Source organism: Saccostrea cucullata, unplaced genomic scaffold, assembly GCF_032062105.1.
Source record: "Saccostrea cucullata isolate Sc308-1 unplaced genomic scaffold, CSIRO_AGI_Scuc_v1 ctg3622, whole genome shotgun sequence".
In the NCBI taxonomy this organism is placed as follows: Eukaryota; Metazoa; Mollusca; class Bivalvia; order Ostreida; family Ostreidae; genus Saccostrea; species Saccostrea cuccullata.
Window position 1 is genome coordinate 1 of NW_026933440.1, and position 21,099 is coordinate 21,099.

A 21,099-nucleotide genomic window follows, 5' to 3' on the forward strand; every position below is an offset into this window, starting at 1 on the left:
AAAATAAAAATTGTGTTGATTAAAGATTTAATTTTGGTATGTGAAAGATTGAAAGAACACTTTACTGGTTGATCAAAAGGAGCGTTCAGAGAAGTCCCCCAGATGTTTGTTCCATTAAAATGTCCAAACTTCCAGAAACCTTCAGAAGGCGTGTTTACACGTAGTATTTCTTGGTCATCAACCAGGCAACTGAATAAATACATTAAAATCAACAGGGAAATGTAAATATTTTGTGATTGGTGCTATATCAGTTATTTATTCAGTATAATACATTTAAAAATGTCCCTATAATATTATGTTTACTTTGTTAAATATCCTTAAAAACCATATTCACTACAACCTTATTTGGATATTGACAATTATTGCATCTTAAGAAAAACTGGATGTTATTATGTAAAATAAATTTGTAATAAAATAAAATCATACATTTGTTCTTGTATTAGCTACACAAAAAATGAAATCAAACAGATTCACGTATTAACACTCTGATTTTTATTTATCTATTTTTAGAAAATCTCATGCAAATAAGTAAATAAATAATAAAAAAAAAGTTACATACATGACGTGTTGTTCAGTCCACTCTAGTGAGAAAACGTGCCATTTATGCCAATCACCATGAGTTGACTGCCTAGATAAAAAACAGAGGAACAGTAGGCAAACCGTCTAAGATTAATTACACAGATTTATAGTGATTTGCCTGATCTTTGTTTTAAAAAAAACTTAAACTAAAAACATTTCACTTACTGCTAAATTTTTTTTCGAAATTCAATTGTTCTTCGGTATCTTGAATACCGAGAAGTCAAAACCAAAGGATATGTGACTCTACAGCAATGAGTCTGAATGTCATTTAAATCTTATCTAATATTTCGGAAGTTTATTAGTCCCATAGGGTTCAAAATAACGAGGCTAGACCGTGTTCTAAGATTTCTTGACATAAATATTCCTTTAGGATCAATTAATAGACCAGACTGATAAGACACAATTAGGATGACGATATAATATTCACAAGGCTTTATGAGTTAGTCTTCCTGCACTATGACGAGGGTCGGGTCCCCAATTCAATGTTGAAGCAATTTGATGAATTCCTCGGTTAAGTCCGGTATCTGTATTCATAAGTCTGTTGCCTGAAATAATTATACAAAGGAGAATGTTCCAAAACACATCTTGATATAAACAATAGTTGTTTGCAAATACTGATTACTTTATCAAAATGAATCATTAAAAGGAATTAATTAAATTCTAAAACAAGTTCAGAAAACCGCAAAGCGGAGGACCCCCTCGCAAAAACCATATCTATAAATTAAGGCAGCATTCGAGATCGATCCCGATGTAAATTACGTCACTTCCGTAATGCATAAAAGGAAAAACAAACCCATCCACCCACATATACAAAAGCGCATTAGTATATCTCATCCTACTCTGTTGCGAGGGGATAAAAAGATACACTGTCAAGAAATCTGTACTATACCTCTAGCTTCCATGACGTCAATTTCTCCAGATCGAGGCCAGCTTCCATACACACTATTTGTAGGCATTAGCCAAATAGCTGAGAGATGAAAAAAAAACTATGTACATCTTCAAGTGTGTTGGCTAATCATAATTCTACCCTGTAAATACTTATATTAAAAACGTAATCAGGGAGACCTCACGAGCTTCTGTTTCAATTATTTCTTGAATTCAATAAAATCAATATACTTGTTATTATTTTTATGGGCCTCTTATAGATTGCAGTAAATTAAGTATTACTTGGCCACAACCAGTCGCCTCTGGGTATTCTAACTCGAACATTGACGCGGCCATATTTGATGGCTGCATGGGTGTAAATTAGACCGGACATGACGGGGTTGAGTATTTCCTGTCCATTACCATAAGCTTCTTTGTGACAACCATTGTGTATTGCTTTTGTACAAGCACCCCACACCTCTGAAAAAGAATGGTTATATCAAATGGTGTAAAAATGAATCATGTGACCATGTTGACTGACTTTGAAATTTGACTGACTTATAAATTCTTCTGCAAAACTGTAGTGAAAATTGGAGCGGCAAACAAGTAAGTGTAAATTCATGCAACTTGCCGTGTTGTGTTCAACAAAATAAGGAGAATGAGCTAATGCTCTAGTTCAAACAATTTTCTTGTTTTTGGCGCTTTTTACAAACTCATGTATGGATATACTTCTTCATGGTTCATGCTGTATTTAATATCGGATTTCGCTTGATAATAAATCCTAAATATAAAAGATAAAATAGAAACCAACACGTGTTATCAGTGTAATGTAATTTGGTAAAACAGACTTATAATTCGAAATTACTTGAGATTCAAATATTAATACAATGCATACAAATTTTGTCTCCACAGGAGAGTTTAGAGAAAAAAACAATTTTATTTGAAACACCTTCCGTTCTAATTTAACTTCATTTTTTTGCCCTTGATATATTTCATCTAAATAGCGTTCGTCTGTGTTACTACATTAACTTTATCACTGTATTTATTATGCATTTTTTTGTTTTAGAAGGTTCTACCCTTGCATATAATTTGCTTTGTTAATGCATAACATGATTTTGTAAAATATTCTTTGAATGAAGTACCATCTAACCATTTGAAATTATTTTATTTATATTGATTTTCAGAATCTTTTTCAGGATACTTTCCAATATGTTTAAAAACGTTAGATCTAAGCTGGAGAGAGATCTTGTGAGAATATCTTACACTTAAGTGTACATGTGTATTTCTTTTTCAGTATTTATTTATAAAAATTGATAAAAATGACGATACATGTACGTACTTGGGACATCCATCTGTCCATTATACAAGTCAGATTCCGTAAAGGCTGGGTGATCTACTGTGAGTGTCTATGAAGAAAAATACATCTGTATGTATAGGTAAAGTTAGAACAGGTCTACAAGAAACATATGCTAGTATTAAGGTATTAAGGAGAAATTAATCTCAAACATATTGAATACTTACTGGTTTAATGTAGAGAAAGCCGTGTGAAGCATATATGTTGCTCTGTTCTGGGGTGTAAACTTGGAATTCTCCATTCTGAAAGTTAATAAAATCATTTTACATGTACACTGTATTTCTCCCAGAAGTCCCTCGTGTGGGGAGTCGTTACGCAACGGTTTAGGTAAAACCAATGTCATAACTCCAAAGAGATTGAAAATTGATTTAGACAAAACATTCCACAATTACGTAAAGTGGCATTAGAGTTCGATGGTGTGGTCTTGGCTATTTTTAGACCATGTGAAATTGATATGAAATAAAGCTTCTCAGTATAAGTATAAGCATAAGTGAATGATTTCCAGATTTGTGTATACTTACCCCACCACCAGCAGCCGTTATTTCTATCTTGTAGTGGCTTCTATCAAAGGTGTTAAAATCGTCTCGAAATACGGTGACCTTACGAAGACTTCTAACTGGAGCTATGGCGTTCTCAGGTAACAGACTCACTATGCCAGGCAGTTAAATAAATATTGTATATAGAAAGTAAATTTACTTAAAAGCATTTTAAGTATTCTTCGTATAAATTCTTATTTTTGGAGAGGTTAAAGATGAACATTACATATAGCAGAAAATTATAGTGTCTTTCACTAATTAACAATTTTCAATTGCCAAGAAACTTGTTAGTAAAAGAAACTAGTATGCAATGTTTGTAACTCTATACATTAACGAAGTTGTGTTCTTGGTTGATGATCACACTAGTCAAAAGGCATGTAAAATTCATCTTTATATCTTAAGTTAGCAAAAGTGTACCTGATTTCCATTTCAATTGTTTTAGGACATTTTTCCTTTTAATGGCAATCTGGTAGTGGATGATGTCCCCCACTTTAACATTGGCTTCAGAATCAACATGCTCCCACACTCCGTCATCTACATTCATACAGTTAGAAGAATACCAAGATTTAAATTCAAGTATGTTCTTGAATATTTAGAATAGATAACGCTTAGAATTTTGAATTTTAACCATTTTTTATCAGTTTGAGCAAAGAAGCATAAATTTTACCCATTTATTTTCAATTTGAAGAAAATCATACCCTTTGAAGACTTCAGATTGTATATTCTCTCTTTTTTCCCTTGCTGTTTTGTGCGAATACTGACAAAGGAAATGTCTTCATTCCCTAAATCAATTTGATTTATCATTCTTATACTGCTCTTACAGTCAAACTGGTTTGAAATTATTTCCACAGAAGACACTTTATCAAAACACAAATAATCAATCTCTAAGTTATTAGAACTTCCTTAAATATTTATGTACACTTATCTTAAAATACTTTTAAAAATTAAGAAATATTTTGTCACGTGAAACTAATTTACGATAACAAGTGAATAAAATTCAAGAAAGTCCTGCGTGATATACATATCAATGTTATAAACATTGAACTGATCATCAAGACTTACCTGTAAATTTAAGCTTCAGCTGGGATTCTTTCACAATGGAAATATATATGTTAGCATGCTTTGCACCAGTAACAATGACAGTTAAAACTGTCAAACATAACAATCCAATCTGTTTCATAATGATCTCTTCTTTGAGAACTTATCACAGTTTTTATCTATATATAAGACAAATTTGAGGACTCTCTTGGGTCTGTATTGAAATGCGACCAGAAGTAGTCCTACCAAATTGTCTTACATTTGTTCACTTTAGTTATGTGAACCTATAGAAACTCACATATATGATGGGAATCATCATATATACTATATCAGTGGTACGATCTATATATTGACATCAAATAAGAGAGTTCTAAAGGACATGCACTTGTATTGTCTGTAAGTGCATTGGGGCGGATTTCATGATGTTTCTTCCTTTAAGACAATCTTTTGGGAATTTATCCAAATAAAATTTAGTGAATCTTCTTTGATCTTTTGCCAAAAACATTCAATAATTGGTTTGATAAATCTAAAACTTAAAGAATTAAGGAATACAAAACACAAATGTTCTAATATTCAGATACGGAACTAGGACAAGGTACACAACATCGAAACGCGGTTAGACCATCAGATTTTTGTATCTTCCTCAAGGTTTCGTAAAAGGTCAATATGTCCAAAAATTTATTTTTACAATAGCCCCAAAACAATGTGAGGTATAAAGTTAAACCTTTTACAGTTTATAAATTTTTCATTGACTAACAAATAGAAAGTATCACTTGATAATAAAATACTTGGAAAACATATTAATTGAGAAGAATTCTTCTTAAAAAAGCATATATTTTCAAAAAATACACCTAATTAATTCTGTGATCTTAGTGAAAACCATTATTGCAGAAACAAAATATGTTTATCAATGAAGGGCAAATTGGACTGGGATAGCCTCTTGAAAGTTGTTTTCCCTGTTTATTTTGTCCAAATGTTAAGACTTGAAAGTGAAAGTACATTGCAAATGGCGGATTCTATAGGGGTCTTGTCTTTATACATGTCATGCTTTAATTAACAGCCTCTCAGAGACCATTCACGTCCAACTTGCCCTTCAATATGATCAACATATATTATATCTGAAATGATGGTTCACAAAAAGGACAGAATTAAGCAGGTGCATTTTTCTTTAAATATGCACATTTTCTGATTTAATTTTTCTTAAAAAATATCTTTTTAAATAAAAATATTTCTTATCAAGTGATACTTTCTATCTATTAATCAATGATATATTTATAAACTGTAAACGTTTTGACTTTATACCACACATAGTTATGGAGCTATTGTAAAAATAATTTTTTAGACATGTTGACATTCAAATGACGAAACCTTAAATGAAACGAAGAGATTGCAAACAGTATTAAAAAATAATTGAAGCAACAAAAATCGGAGAAAAAGCAAGCACAGGCCTCTAAAAACATAGAAGTGGAATGAGGTGTGTGCGATAGGAGAATATCAACATATCGATCATAACAAGGAACACACAGCAGGTGTGATCTGTTGACAGGCGATGCTTAGTCCTACGTGTTGTTGATATCAAGTGTAAACGAAATTGTGAAATATATATATATATATATTTGCATATCTACTGCACTCTCCCACAATGAACATGTAGACATCAATTGCATTCATAGCAGTATAGACGCAATTGCTTCCACTATGAGTGCAATTGCTCTATCACAATCGTGTAGAACAATCTCTACTCCACTTATATAATGTTTTGAGAAGTATATATACGAAATGTTTCATAAGAGGAATAAAAATAAGTTTTTAATAATATTCTTTGAAAAAAAAGAAATTCAGAATATCTAAAATTGCTGATTTATATATTTAAAAATTTCAATTTTGGTCAATGTATTAAATTGTAAAATAAAACTTTTTAAAAATTATAGAGAACTACCATGTTTTTATTTTTTGTATCATGCATATTTGAACAAAGAACGATAACTCTTCACACTTGGGTAATAACATTCAGAAAGAAAAAAAATCTTTAACTAGTATATCTATTTCAAGAATGATTTCAGCTATTTAAAATAAATAAAAAAAACTTTAAAAAAAATTATAGAAAAGCATTCTAGAGTAATAATCATTATCAAAGCATTCTCTTTTTTCATCATAGTGTTTAAATTATTGATTTTCGTCAGAGGGTTTAAATAACGTTGATCGATGACGTCACAACTGCAACAAAACAAAAATGTGATGACGGCGCTGCTTGTATCCAGATAACTGTGTTTGAAAGGGAAATACTTTATAAACATGTTTGTGATTTATTAGAGAAAAGGAGCATTAATCAGGTTTACTGATTTTAAAGCCGTATGTTTTTCTTTACTGAAGACAAGAAGCTGCGTCCTTATGTAAGACAGGATTTCCTCTGATATTCTTGAAAAAAAAATCAAAGAATGCAAATATAAGTAATAAACAACGATTATTCAGTGAACATGGCATTATGAATAGCAATAGCTCTGCTGGCATATTTTCCATGATGCGCTAGCGCGCATCATGGAATATGCCAGCAGAGCAATTGCTATTCATAACGCCATGTTCACTGAATAACGTTGTTTATTTCTTAAATATATATATATATATATATATATATATATATATATATATATATATATATATATATATATATATATATATATATATATATATATATTGCTAATTTTTCATGGATATATGCATGAAATTGTTTTGTAAGTGAATTTTATCGCAAAAAATTCAAAGATAAAAGTCTATATCATGGGACATTTTCGTTCCATTTACGTTGTGAGCAATTAAGTTAAGCTGGAAACCATCTACTTATTAATTTTGTTTTCCTTTCATCTATTCGTATTTGATCTTCAGGAACCTTACTCTCTTTAATTATGCTGCTTTAATTGTGATTCAATTAACATTTTTAAATTTTAAAAGCTATACCAGTTATTGCTTTACACTTTGAATATTCTCTTTTTTTAAAATTTATTTTTTAATGTCCCCTGAGTCCTACGCTCTACTTCTGTACATCAAACTGCTGAAGTGTTCTCATGATTATAATAAGCATTGAATCCTCAACCAAATTGTGAAATTCATGGTCTTAGGGTCAGTGATTCTGATGCTACGGCGGGAATACATTATACATTTATTAACTGAGTTTGAGGGCAACATACGTTTTGTCGGACCCATGAATCAAACAGTTTGTCTGAGGCCGTTTGGTTCTTGAGTCAACAAAACGCATGTTGCACTCAAACTCAGTTATTAAATGTTTTGTTATTCCTTTCATTTTAATATTTTTTGACATAAATGTATCTTGTATAGTCTGAACACCAACAAATGCAAATGAGATTAAGCTCTGCCCATCGTGTTGCGTAAGCGGTCCAACATCTCATCGACAGATCCAACATTTCACTCAGCGGTCAAACATCAATGTTTTTATGTCTGCTCAGTAGAAATGTTAGACTTTTAATTCATAGCGAACGGCGCGGCAAGCTATAACGACGCCTGGGCGCTGAGAAAATTCGGACTACTGCACATTCATTCAATCATTCTAGAGCCACAATTCATTGCTTGTTGCTAGTTCTCGCGAGAATAACAACAAAATTTAAAACTTGATTTAATGGATATATTGCAGACAAATAGTAAATAAAATCTTCTCCATTAAAATCAGCGCTGTCTAGACTTGGTTTGGTAAATTAATGCATCCTACACACGACATCATATGACGTTAGAGTAAGTGTTGCCTTATATATATATATACTTCAAAGAGGATCACTTCATTTCTCAATGTCTTTTGAACATATGTAGAGAAATGAAACTTTAAGACAACAGTTATCAAACACGGAATTGGTGAGTTTTCCAACATTCAGCACCCCACAATGTCCAACTTCACAAGGAACCATGAAGCCATCATAATTATTTACTTTAATTGGAATGGAAAGATTTAGTGATAATTTAACTCCATTCGACCACTTCCATGTGTATTTGTCTGGTCCTTGGGTATTGTTAAGTCCTATCTGGAACATTCTTCCTGGAGAGCTCGAGTAGTCATCTTTGAAAATGAAGAAGCATATGTATTTTTTAATGTAAACAGTGTATCCTTTGACAAAAACTGAAAGGTAAGGAAAAAGATCGAGTTCTTTCTATTTTATTTCTTTCCCTGTTAAGTTCAAATTCGGCTCCCCCTCCCGTAAGTTTATTAAAGAACAAGGTATGGTAATCGCTGAACCTAGTTCCTTGTTTGATGCTATCAGAACACAGAAAAAAATCTGATGGTGTGTACTTAAAATCTTAAATTGATCCTTGTTATAAAACTAGCTCTATTTTTTATTCAAAGCCTATACGGAGGCGTCAAGAGAGTGAAGAATTAAGACGTTTTCTCAGTCCTGATGGAATTTCGTCAAAGAGATATCACCCACTTCGGAAAACATAGGGCATATACTTGTCTATTTGAGATTTTTACATACAATATGCTTCTGATACTATTGTATGAACTGGAAATATTTAGTAGATTGGCTAGTTTGTGTTCTATGTTTTCGGAAAGGAATTGTACCGTTAAATTGATTAAAATTTGCAAGAATAGAAATTGAGAAAATTTGACATATTTTCTCACCTTCCTTTGACTGCTGTATATCCCATAACATAGAACCAATCATTATTTTGTGGCAGGGGTGATAAAAAGTTTTCAATTTATAAGTTGTTGCATCATTCTAAAAGACACCCCAAAGCAGGTTCCAAAAAGAGGTCTTACCCTATCTTGTCCTTTGTTATTCTTTTTTTTTGTATCATTAATGATGGCTTTTTTTAAAGTCAATACAATGATCTAGCCACCTGAAGAGGACAATATTCACCGAGCCCGAAGGGCGAGGTAAATATTATACTTTGAAGGTGGCTAATTCATCGTGTTAACTGAAATAAATTGTTGTATTACTATATGATTCAATCATCAACTGAAACAAGTTAAACATATGTAGTTGCATTAATTAGAATTTTTAAAACTAAATCTATTTAAGGTAAGGCCTAGAAAAAGTCAGACTGGTAGGATAGGTTTTTAAAGAATAGGGGAAATGGGGCATAATAGCGGAATTTGACAACTTACCTGAAAAAAAAATCCTTGACTAGCCCCCCTCCCCCCCCCCCAACAATTAGGAGAATCTGCAACTCAAAACTTTGGTGACAAAAGCAAACCAGCCAAACATTGTTATATAAAATTAATAGTAAATATTTACATTAGAAAAGAGCGAGATGAGGTCGGCAGATTCCCTTCATGCCCTCCTAAAATTCTATGTACCTGAATGTCAAATGACCGGAATGGAAATGGGAATATTTTATGTTAATATCATTTATCAATATGGATGTATAATTTCTTAATATATTTCAAGTCCAATGTAGAGAACATAAATCTTCATGTTCGATCACCTGGAAGGTCACACCCAGGTGAACATAACGTAAGTTTACTTTTCACCAATACATGTATATGAGGTCTAAGAATTACTGAGTATTCAATCATACAGTCAAAAAATATTTTTTTAACAAAATATTGAACCCTCTTTGGAAGATTGACACACGGTCATTTTTCAGCATACAAAATGATGAGATTGGACAAAATTACATTTTATAACTCGAGCATTGCAAAACAACCAGTTCTAAATTCAACTATTTTAACAATAAAATTGCTGGTCACGTAAAGTTAAAAAATTAAGATTTCAACCTTCGGTGGGAACATACGTGTATTTAGTTAAAGGTCCTGTAGAGCAAATTTCTGGTTTACTTCCGAGCTACATGCTTTTTAAAAGAAAAAAATCTCTTTACTCACAATGATTACGTATAAAAGTAGTCACAAATCCTATTTTCTGATCTGTATCTAAAGAAATCAATGATCCGCCAAACTGTTTACACGACGCCATTGCCCAGGTAGACGTATTGTTTTCAGTCTCAAAAACTTGGAAACAGAGACCACCTGCCCTATTGTGTACGAAACCAAAACCAGTACATGGTGCTGAAAAGTGGAATAAGATTTTGAAGTTCATTAGAATGGTTTGTAAGAAGAGTTTAAAATTCCCAAACATTATTGATGAACGAAAGAATTTTACGAATAAATACCTCCTTTTGCCAAATCTGTAAAATTACATGTGCCAGAAAAAGAGTGTTTTCTTATAATATTAAAATATTAATTGATGAGTTATAGTATTCTATTGGTTACTTTTTTGGAAGGAAACTTACAGGTAATCTCATACATGTCAACACCGATTTCTTGTTTAAGTTCAGTATGCTGCCAGATGGAATACTTATAAAGGAAACATTTCTTTTCCTGTGTTTTAAAGAAAAAAGTTTGACAAAACTCGTCTGAGGCGCACAGGACTCCACATGCGCTAAGGGTCCATTGACCTTCCATAGATATCAGCCCAGATGTTGGTAAAAAGTCTTTGTAGCGGATGTTTATTACAAAATAAGTACTTCCTAGGTTGCTTTGCATAGTTCCTTCAAAATAAAAAAAAACTAGGTACAATGCGCACTGAGCTTGTGTATAATTATACATGTATATAATGGCAAAAAAGAGCCCAAAAAGAGTCCGATCAAAAAGTAAAATAAAAGATGCACAATGGCATAATGTATAAAGCATCTTTAAAAATATCCTGAAATTTTATTCATTGGTATAGGAGGAGATGTGGATAAGAGATGTGTAGCCTTTAATATTATAGAAGAAATGGCAGTATCAATATTTAATTTGCTCTGGGAAACCCGAAATACGTGGGCGATCAAAAAGTAAAATAAGAGGTCACATGGCACTATGTAACAAAAAATCTTTGAATGCCTCATTAAAATTCATTCAGGGGCATGATGACTTGCGGATAAGAGATGGGTACCAAAAAGCATAAAGACGGATGGACATCTAGATCGTTATATACCATCTCACTTTTCAAGCTGGGGTATAACTAGATGTACTATGTATACTGAGCTTACTTAATGTCCCCCTTCCCCCTTCTCTGCCTCTCATATGATTACATATTATGGCAAAGCTATGTTCTGAAATGGGAGACCGGAAAAAAATGTCAAAAAGTGACAACAGAAGTGCACAATAAAATTATGAAATAAAGAATAAGTAAAAGCACTATCAAATTTTATTCAGTGGTATAGGAGTTGCAGATAAAAGATGAATACCCTTCAATTAAAGATATGGAGATAACGAACAGTATTCATCATCGAAGTCCATAAAACAATACAAAATACGAGCAGAGCAAACACGAACCTCCAAAGCATCAGGGTATGGAGCAGGTGCAAGGGAGGAGTGAGCATCCCATGCTGATCGGTCACACCCGCTATGTGCTCCTTGTCATGATCGGGAAATAACGGAAAAATCCGTCGTTAGTTTAGGTATAATAATGGACTAACGGTAAGTATCCCCAAAAATGTGTTGTGAAAACGAATTTTGCTTATTGTGACAAAATACGTACCTAATATATGTGATATCCATAATAAAAATATCCAAAGTTTCATATTAGGTGTAATGTGATGCATTGAATTTTCTCAAACAACTTAGGTCATCAAAGAAAATGAGGAACGTAACGTTTTCTACTGAATAAACATCTACATCTACACGTTCTCCGCTCCAGAATGCAATTTAAAAGATTTAATAATTTATGAATATGTTTCGGAAAACATTAATATTTATTCGTTGTTCAAAAAAATTCACCAAACCGAGGATAATTGATTGCCTATTACTGTCTCTCAGTCTTAAGCTAATCAATTATTTGATATAATGCCATGGGTTGTGTTAAATCAAAACTAGAGGTACTTTGAGCTTTGTGGTTACTAAATGAATCCTCCGCCACCTATACCATTAAAATGACAAAGTCCATGTTTTGTTCCGGAAGACTCGAAGTAAGTATCAGTATCAAAAAGTAAAATACGAGGTCACAATGGAATTATGTAAAAAAAATCTGTGAAATTATTATTAAATTTTGTTCAATGGTAAATGAGGAATTGCAGATGAGATTGGTAATCTTCAATATCATAAAAAGAATGGTAGTATCCATGCTTTGCTATGGGAAACCCGAAATATTTGTCAGATCAAAAAATAAAATAAAAGGTGCACAATGATATTTTGTAACAAAGATTTTGTAAAAGTCTCATCAAATTATTCAGTAGTATAAGGAGAGTTGTAGGTAAAATATGGGAACCCCACAGCGTAACCGACGGACGGACGTAAAGACGGACATCCCGATCACTATATACCTTCCTACATTTCAAGCGGGAGAATAACTGGATATAAATGAAACCCCCGCCTCACATATGGTAATAATGGCAAAGTATATGTTGTTCTATTGAAGTCCCGAAACAATGGCATTATATATTAAAGAATCTTTGAAAGTATCATGATTTTTCTTCAGTGATTTAGGAGGTATAAAGACACTATAAAGATTGTGAAATTCATGGCCCCATGTTTAAGGATTCTGATGTTAGGGTTGGGTTTTCTTAAACATACATGTTATGTACACTAATAATCATTAAACATTTGAAAACCCTCTCCTTTGTTCATAAATACATGTATTAATCAAACTGTTTGCATAGTTTTAATGACGAAGGGCACTCCTTCCAAAAGTGAAATTTTAGTGGTCCATGTCCAGAGGTTTTGGTGTAAGCGTTGGGCTTCCTGGTTATATAGTGAAAATGCATTAATAATTTGAAAATATTCTCTGCTACTGAGTATTAAACAAAAACTAAAGGTACTGTGAGCAATGAACTCACTTAGTGATACCCCCTCCCGCCTCCCATAATGTCCATCGTTTGTTATATATTGTTTTACGGTAACGTGTTAAGAGGAATAACTCGTGGTATCTAATATATTCAGAAGCCGCCATATCGCACGTCATAGGTAAGAATAAAATAAAAAGAATAATGGCAATGCCCATGTTTTGCTATGGGAAACCTAAAATACGTGTCGGATCAAAAAGTAAAAAAGAACGTGCACAATGGCAAAATGTAGTAGAGGGTCTGTGAAAGTTTCATTAAATTTCACTCAGTGGTATAAGAGGAGTTGCGGATAAGAGATGGGTACCCCAAAGCGTTACAGACAGACGGATGGATGGATGGATGGATGGACGGACGGACGGACATACCGATTACTATATACCCTCCCACTTTTCCAGCGGGGGTATAAAAAAATTAAGTGCATGGATATGATGAGCAATGGCGTTTCTTCCAACACGGGAAAAAACTCTGCCCTTCAGTTTACTGAAATCTGACTGAATGACATGTGGATCTCGGTTTAAAAGGGGAAGGGGGGCTTTTCAATGAATTTATATTGCCAGACTCTCCATCTAAAATTGTTCAATTCCTGCGGGAACTCTTTGTGTACTTTCAAGGGCGGTAGGAAATAATATCGTCCCATTGTCGGTTTTAAAAGTATATAAAAAATGATTTCTTCTAAAGCTTAATCTGCCGAGTGACTATTAGCATTATTATAATTGAAACAGCGTCATTTTAATTTGTTTAATTTTATCAAAATCTACCTCAAGATCAAAGTACCAAAAAAAAAAGGATGGACATAGTTCCGAGTAGATACATATAAGTTCTACTTTTATCCTCTTTTCTATCATTCTTGGAAGATCCTTTGACAATTTGACTCTATCATCCTAAAAATTCAATATAAAAGGTTTCAAGACTAAAAGCTTATCTTTTGCAGTGTTATATTTAAGCTCAAATGAATAGTTGACCTCAAATACGTATTTGGCTAAAACGCTCTTAATAGCGTGGTACGTGTATAAACGTAAAAAGTTATATCAGTGTTTCAATAAATACACTATTTAAAAAAATGTGCCATTTTGCTGCAAACATCATACATTATATACACCATGTATTTTAAAGAAACAATGACAGCTGAAATATACAAAATGTTGTTGATTCTTTTGTACCTGAATTGCGTTGTTTTTTTTAAAGCTACCTCCTATGTATGGTATTTAAGGATAAGACATCAAAATAGTAAGATCTGGACACGGAGTGATTTGTGTACTAGTGCAGTACTGAAAAGATGCTATGCAAAATAAATCACCTATCAATTATCCTTTTATAACTAAATTATCAGAATTAAAAGTAAAAATATATTTTAGAATATTTCCCTAAATTGTATCACATATCTAAAATCACCTGCTAGTTGCTGCCGACTGTTTATATATTTGTAAACACACATGCCGTGCTGTTGTTTGATCCGATCCAAAGAATGTTGTTTCTCTAGTGTTAACTGAGAGTGTGCGGTTCAACCGTGCTCTCCACTTCCCTCAGTAGATACGACAAGAAGTGGCCGTTCGTGTCGAACATATGTACTGAGTTTGTCTTTATATCACAGACCAGGAGGTTTATCAGAGTGTCTGTGCAGTTTCCAAGTAGCGAAATCTGTGGTTCCGAATGCCCTCTGTAGGTAAGCCGATGAACAGAGGATAGACGTAGGTTCCAAAGTTTTTTTTCTAGTTTTATTTATGCTTTTCTTGTTGGTCCTTGCTCAATTTGTTGATATGAAAGTCCTTACTTATGTAAAAAAAAAAGTGCCCCATCACTGCCCGCCATGTGTACTTAAGGAAGCTCTAAACACTAACAGAAACTGTTATTTTTTTTCTTTTTTTTTTGGGACTCGGGGAAAAATATATCATATGAAGATATGCATATTGAGACTTTTTCATTCATTTAGAACATAGGGTACATGCCTTATTTGCACAGGAAAAATGTTCAAAGACAATGGACTATTTGTAAGCAGAAATCTCTGTTGTAGTACACATGTGCTAACATTGGGAAAATTAATGAAAATAATTAATTAAATTTCATACTCTTGGTCTTATATAATGCTAAAAATATTTTAATCATTATAAGTTATGTAATTAACGGTAAATAACAATTTCTTTAATCTTACATCTAAGGGCAGATCACTCTAACTGCAAAAAAACTACCCAAGAAATTGAGCTCTTTAGTATGCAGTGTTTAGAGCGTCCTTAATAGCTTTCCTGAAATATATCTTTCAGGTGATAAGAAATAGCACCACCGGTGTCTGTTAAGACGAGATTATAGCCATCACTGATCCAGAGTTGGTCTGGTGATACAAGGAGAAGGTAATGACAGACATTTCCCAGGTAACACAACAACGTTATTAAAACGTTATAAAAACATTTTCTAAAACGTTATTACAACGTTATTTTGTATGGTTTTTTTAACGTTATCATAACGTTTTTCAAAAACATTGTCCTGCAATGTTTTGGAAAACATTTTTGAAAACGTTTTCAAAACGTTTTTAAAAACGTTTTCAGAACATTTCTTATATGTTTTAAATCGTTTAAAAATATTTTACAACATAAAAATCATTGTACTTCCTACAGTTTTAATTAGTTTAAATTTTTTACACAAATATAATCCATGAACTGTTGTAAACATCCGCACAGTCAATAAAAGTCTTCTTAACAGAAAAAATTTGTCACAATTGAAATTAAAAAAAAAAAAATCACAATATCCTTCTTCCTTTGAAAATCATGTTTGGCACTTTTGGCATTTGGATCACTTGGACTTCTTTGTTTTAATTCTTCTGAAAAACAAAGATTTAGAGAAAAAACTTTAATTAACAAAATGAATGATCATTCTCGCAAATCATTTCTGTAAAATACATGTATGCATGTATATCCATGCATTAGAAGAATTAAAACTATATATAGTCATACATCCGATAAATACAAGGAAAGTCTTTCTAAAATTATTTATAAAAAAAAATTAACTTTGTTGTTGTTTTTTTGACAACAGTGTGTTTTGGGCAAAAGTTCTATAAAATATACATTGTATACTAAATAAATCTATCTCCGTAATACATTCTTGTCAGGAAACTTCAAACATACCTTAAAGAATAAATACCCTGGTAAATCCCTCCAGCATGGTATGCCTAAGCAAACCTTATTATGTCAAATTCCTCTCACTACATGTGATCTTTAAAAAGGTATATTTAGTCTTTGCAAACAGCCGCTGTAAATGAAATATGATATTTATTTCCAAGAATTGTAAATTGTGAATATATACATGATACTGAATATAAATACAAATCATTTAACATTTTCAAAGAAGTATTTAACTTGCTAAGCCCCCCCCCCCCCCCACACACACACACTTACACACACTCCCCCTCGCAAACATACTCGATCTATTCAAATCATGTTTTGAAGCTCTCAATTTTAAAATCTATCTCTTAGCCTGGGGTTATTATACTACACATGAAGTACACATTAATTAAGAAAACTCACACTAGACACAAGTCATAAAACATTTATGTAAATGCACAATCATGATAAACTTAGATGATGAGTTTACTTCAAAAACAACAAATTACCCGCCCAGTTCAAATATCAGTGAAATGTTCAACCATTTACAAGGAATGATTTAGGTTTATACATACACTTACTACTATAATACAATTTCTTAATATATGTATACATATTGAATACTACTTTAAATTCAACATACCATACGATGATGTAAAATATTACCTTAATCCTGTTCTTTGTCTTTCAAGAATGCTGCCCGGTTTTTCAAAATCTTGATAAGTTGACATATATAGATCACGTGGAAATAGTTTGCAGCAAGGAGCGAGCGCTAACCACGGCATCCCGCTGTGCGACTCAATTAACTTTTGATAAACTCATTATCAAGGAGGAAACAACACAAGTGAATAAAATGCACTGCCTTACTGTGTTGAACAACATCACATCTTAGAAAAATACATTAAAAACGGCTTTTAATACATTTTTTCACAATGTTTTAGGAATGTGGCATAAAACAATTAAAGAAGAACTGAATTTAAAGAAATTTTTTTTTCCACCCCCCCCCCCCCCAATATGCTTTAAAAGACATCCCCTAGTAATCAATAACAAACAAACAAAAAAGTATATGCTAAATCAGTAAATGTATTTTTTAAGAATTGAATTATATAGATGTTTGTTGTTTCTATAAGTTTTAACAATGTTTTCCAAACATTTTAAAACAATGTTATATTCAGGTTTTCTGGTAACATTTGTACCTAGAATTAATTACAATTTTAATTCAATTTAATTTTTTTTTAAATTTGAGTAAACGTGACACAATACACCACATACTGTGCAATATATTCTTAATCTCATACTGTAGTTTTTAAGAATATTTTACCCCCAAACAATGGAATGTGAAAACACTTTTTACTATGCTTTTTAAGTAATAAAAATTATTTTTAATATCATTACATGTAAAAATGTTATACAAAAATGTTTTTAAAAAACTTCCGTCCAACCAGTATCAAACGTTATGAAAAACATTTTAAAAATGTTTTTGAGAAACGTTTTCTAAAATCGTCATTATAACCTAGATAAAACGTTATAAAAACATTTTTCAAACGTTATGTCAAAAACGTTTTGGAATAACATCCTTACAACCCGAATATAATGTTATGAAAACGTTTTGTGCTACCTGGGTTCCTACTTAAACTGTCTTTAATATAGGATGAGACATTATTTTCAAGAGCTGTTCATATTCCTTGTATCCACTCCTCCAGTTCTTGTGTAAAGCAGTACAGCATCATTTCCATCATTTTCACGAACTTCACCCATTATGCAATATCAATTATTGCATTCATTTTTTTCCCAAGAAACTGAAAATAAAGAACCAGTTTCATTGTTCAGACTTTGGAAGTAAATTTAAAATTTACAATAATGGTTTTATATGTACATACTAGTATGTATAATTCATATCATCATTAGTAGTAAGGACGCGTGTTTTTTATTTGTTGGGTACAACATAGAAGCTTTGGTTAAACGCTAGTTTAAAATAATTTATCAAAAATTAATAATTCTGACAGACTCCGTTTATCTATTAATTGAAATTTTTTTTTATCTCAGACTTATTAATGTCCAATTAAGGAATTTTTTTTTGTCCTGAAAATTTAGATTTTTTCAGTTATAGTAATATCTTGACAAAAAAACAACTTTAACCTGACAAACTGTAAAATCTCAATTTATATCAGCAGCTTTCATGCCAGACCTTCATTTAAAATACACACCCTTAGGAGACTCTCGGAAGATAAAAATTCTGAAATTCCTCATATACGTTTCATAATCCCCAATGCTTGAATTTATTACACATACATTAAATGGAATCATTTCTTTATCCTACGTCAAAGACATTGAAGACACTGATTACCGATTAAAGATTTACATCGAAGTGATAATCGCAAAAACATTTGAAATATAAAAATATCAGGTCGATTGTTTTAAAAAAAATATTATAATTTGTTTTTGCAAACGTTGTAAATGGCCAATTTCATTTAACTATCCTTGAGAATTTTCATTTATTTTTGTTGATCTCCAGTTCTACGTCAAAAAGAATTAAAATTATGTGAAAAAGAGGACCTTCCCAATCAGCAATCAGGGATCGTTCAAAATTGGTAATTAATTGTAAGAAGGAATTCAATAGCTGATATAGGGACAAATAAATAGACAAAATACACCAAATCAGCATTTTATAGAATTATTTTACTTTAATTAAAGTAAAGAAGTGGAGTTAGGCTTTGACATCATAGCTAGCTCGTTTTCAGCAGGGTATACCGTATATAGAGTTCAAAATAATTCGTACTTAGTTTAAGCTTGGGAGAAAACTCGTATATAGTTTAAACCATCAATACAGGGTGTCCCAAACTTAATACTGTCTATTTGATATAAAATCAAATAATCCTGATTGTTTTGTTGATGTGTAAAGTTTCATTTCATTCGATTTAATAGAAATCGATTTACTTCATTTTAGGGATGTCAACCAACGAGTACCCGGTTAACAGGGTACTCGATCGAACGTCCGAGTATCGAATACGTAAACTAGCACTCAGTTGCTCGGATGTATATATTATTTTCTTATTCCAAAGTAGCCTACATATAATCATCAAAAAAACTTTTGTACATACGATAATTAAGAGTCGTATCCTACATCTGTAAAACACACGTTATCGCCTTTGGCTGTTTATAAACAGTAATTAGTGACCAATTACCTGCTATTCTCACCTTTTGCGGTACTTAATTTTTGGATGGCTTCAAAGTTTGATTTCATTTAGGATCGTTTTTAAATCATTTTTAAATCATTTTAAAATTATTTAGTGAATAGTCTTTAAATCTGACATGCAAAGGTATGCTGCTACTCAGTTAGAAATTTAAAAAAAATATTTTAGTTGTAACGAGAGAGGAGAAAATGCAGCGGTCCGACCGATCCAGACCGGGATTTGAACCAAGGTCCCCTGAAACTGGTTGGTGCTCTTCTACTATCTCTGATATGGAGTCGCCATCAATTGCTGCGGTGGACAGATGCAAAGTTTGACCTATACTCAGCACTTAATGCCGTTGAGCAGTGAGGGATCTGTTTTGTGCCAACACCTACTGCGACACGGGACCTCGGTTTATATGCCGTTTCATTGATGAGAATATTATCTTTGAAGTACTCAGTATTTTACAGATTTATGTCTGCTAGGACAATCTTTCTCATGTCCATGGTATTCTGTCCATGTATTTCATTTTTTAAAAAAATGCATGCATATTCACTTTGCGACCTAAATGCTTTTTTCATTATTATAAAAGTTTAATGTGTGAAGAACCAATCTGAATGTTTTTGTTGACAAACACCCAAACATAATTTTTCTCCTTTGAAGTGCATTATATCTTTAATGTATGTCGAATATAATATTTTTTAAACAAACTGTCGTTCAATTTTTGTTTGACTCTTCATAATCATCAATGTTTACATATATGTATGTCAAAACATTAAGGGGGATGTACAAGCCATATTGGATCTCGTTTGGTATAAAATAAGAAATACCAAGAATACGCTTAATACTCTACTAAACTAGCCCAAAGTTACTCAAAGTGCTAATGCACTAATTTCCCACTGTTAGAGACCAAAATTAGTAAATAATTAAGTTTATTTTGTTTTAATTAGAAGGAAATTAATCATGTTAGATCTGCGCAGCTACAGCATTCACGAGATGAAAAATGCATTGAAAATGGTGTTAGTTTGATTCATTGATAATATGGCTACAACCATTTGTTTCGCTTTTTTCTTGTCATTATCCATAATTCTTGAAAATTTGATTTTTCATATGGTTGTCTTCCTGAGGCCATGTGTTTATTTCGTCCGCCATTCCTCTGTCACACAGAGTTCGAATAACATTGATTTTAGAATAAATGCGACCATAATAACATCAAGACAAGAAATTACTAAGTAATAATCATTAGGTTATATTACTTGCTACTTTTATTTGTTGCATCGCATCGTCTGATTAATGAAAAAACGCAATTTTAACCCCACTCCAGCAAATCGGGAAAAACTGTTTTGTTCACAGCTCGAATTTCCTTGTTAATATCATTCCACTGAGCACGTGGTTGGCATATGCAAATATCTGCTGTGGATAGATGCGTTTATTACCATGATTATGTTTAATTTTTCATGGAACAAGTCTTGATAATTTGTTGGTTTCTTTAAAACTCAAGAAAAAAGATTCAAAAATTCCTAAACGTATGTGTTTACGTCGGGTCTTTTTTCTGTGGCGATAGAAGTTATTTTCAAATGGGGCACTGCAAGGAGGATGCTTAGCATTTAATTTGAAAATGTTAAACAATATGCGGTGCATGAAAATCAAATTGTAATTACATGTCTTACATTCGAAAAGTTGGTACATATGTCTAT

General features: G+C 32.1%; 1 protein-coding gene and 1 long non-coding RNA gene across 3 annotated transcripts; both read right to left on the reverse strand.

The window, feature by feature from the left end:
* Nucleotides 1-65: 65 nt before the first annotated feature.
* Nucleotides 66-9,038, reverse strand: LOC134238339 (beta-1,3-glucan-binding protein-like; the record flags this gene model as incomplete). The annotated part of the gene is made up of 11 exons (XM_062720462.1): nt 8,996-9,038; nt 4,396-4,482; nt 4,032-4,115; nt 3,751-3,867; nt 3,319-3,446; nt 2,965-3,039; nt 2,783-2,849; nt 1,747-1,923; nt 1,469-1,546; nt 1,007-1,124; nt 66-189 (listed from the first exon to the last, which is right to left on the reverse strand). Coding segments are annotated over exons 1-11 (1,098 nt in total), but the record flags the coding sequence as incomplete, so codon positions are not given.
* A 6,699-nt stretch (nt 9,039-15,737) lies between these two features.
* Nucleotides 15,738-17,016, reverse strand: LOC134238338 (uncharacterized). Of its 2 annotated transcripts, none has more exons than XR_009985975.1 (3): nt 16,896-17,016; nt 16,254-16,377; nt 15,738-15,949 (listed from the first exon to the last, which is right to left on the reverse strand). It is a non-coding gene; the product is annotated as an uncharacterized LOC134238338 (long non-coding RNA). The 2 variants fall into 2 exon arrangements; XR_009985976.1 differs by having other exon boundaries at nt 16,873-16,997.
* Nucleotides 17,017-21,099: the final 4,083 nt, after the last annotated feature.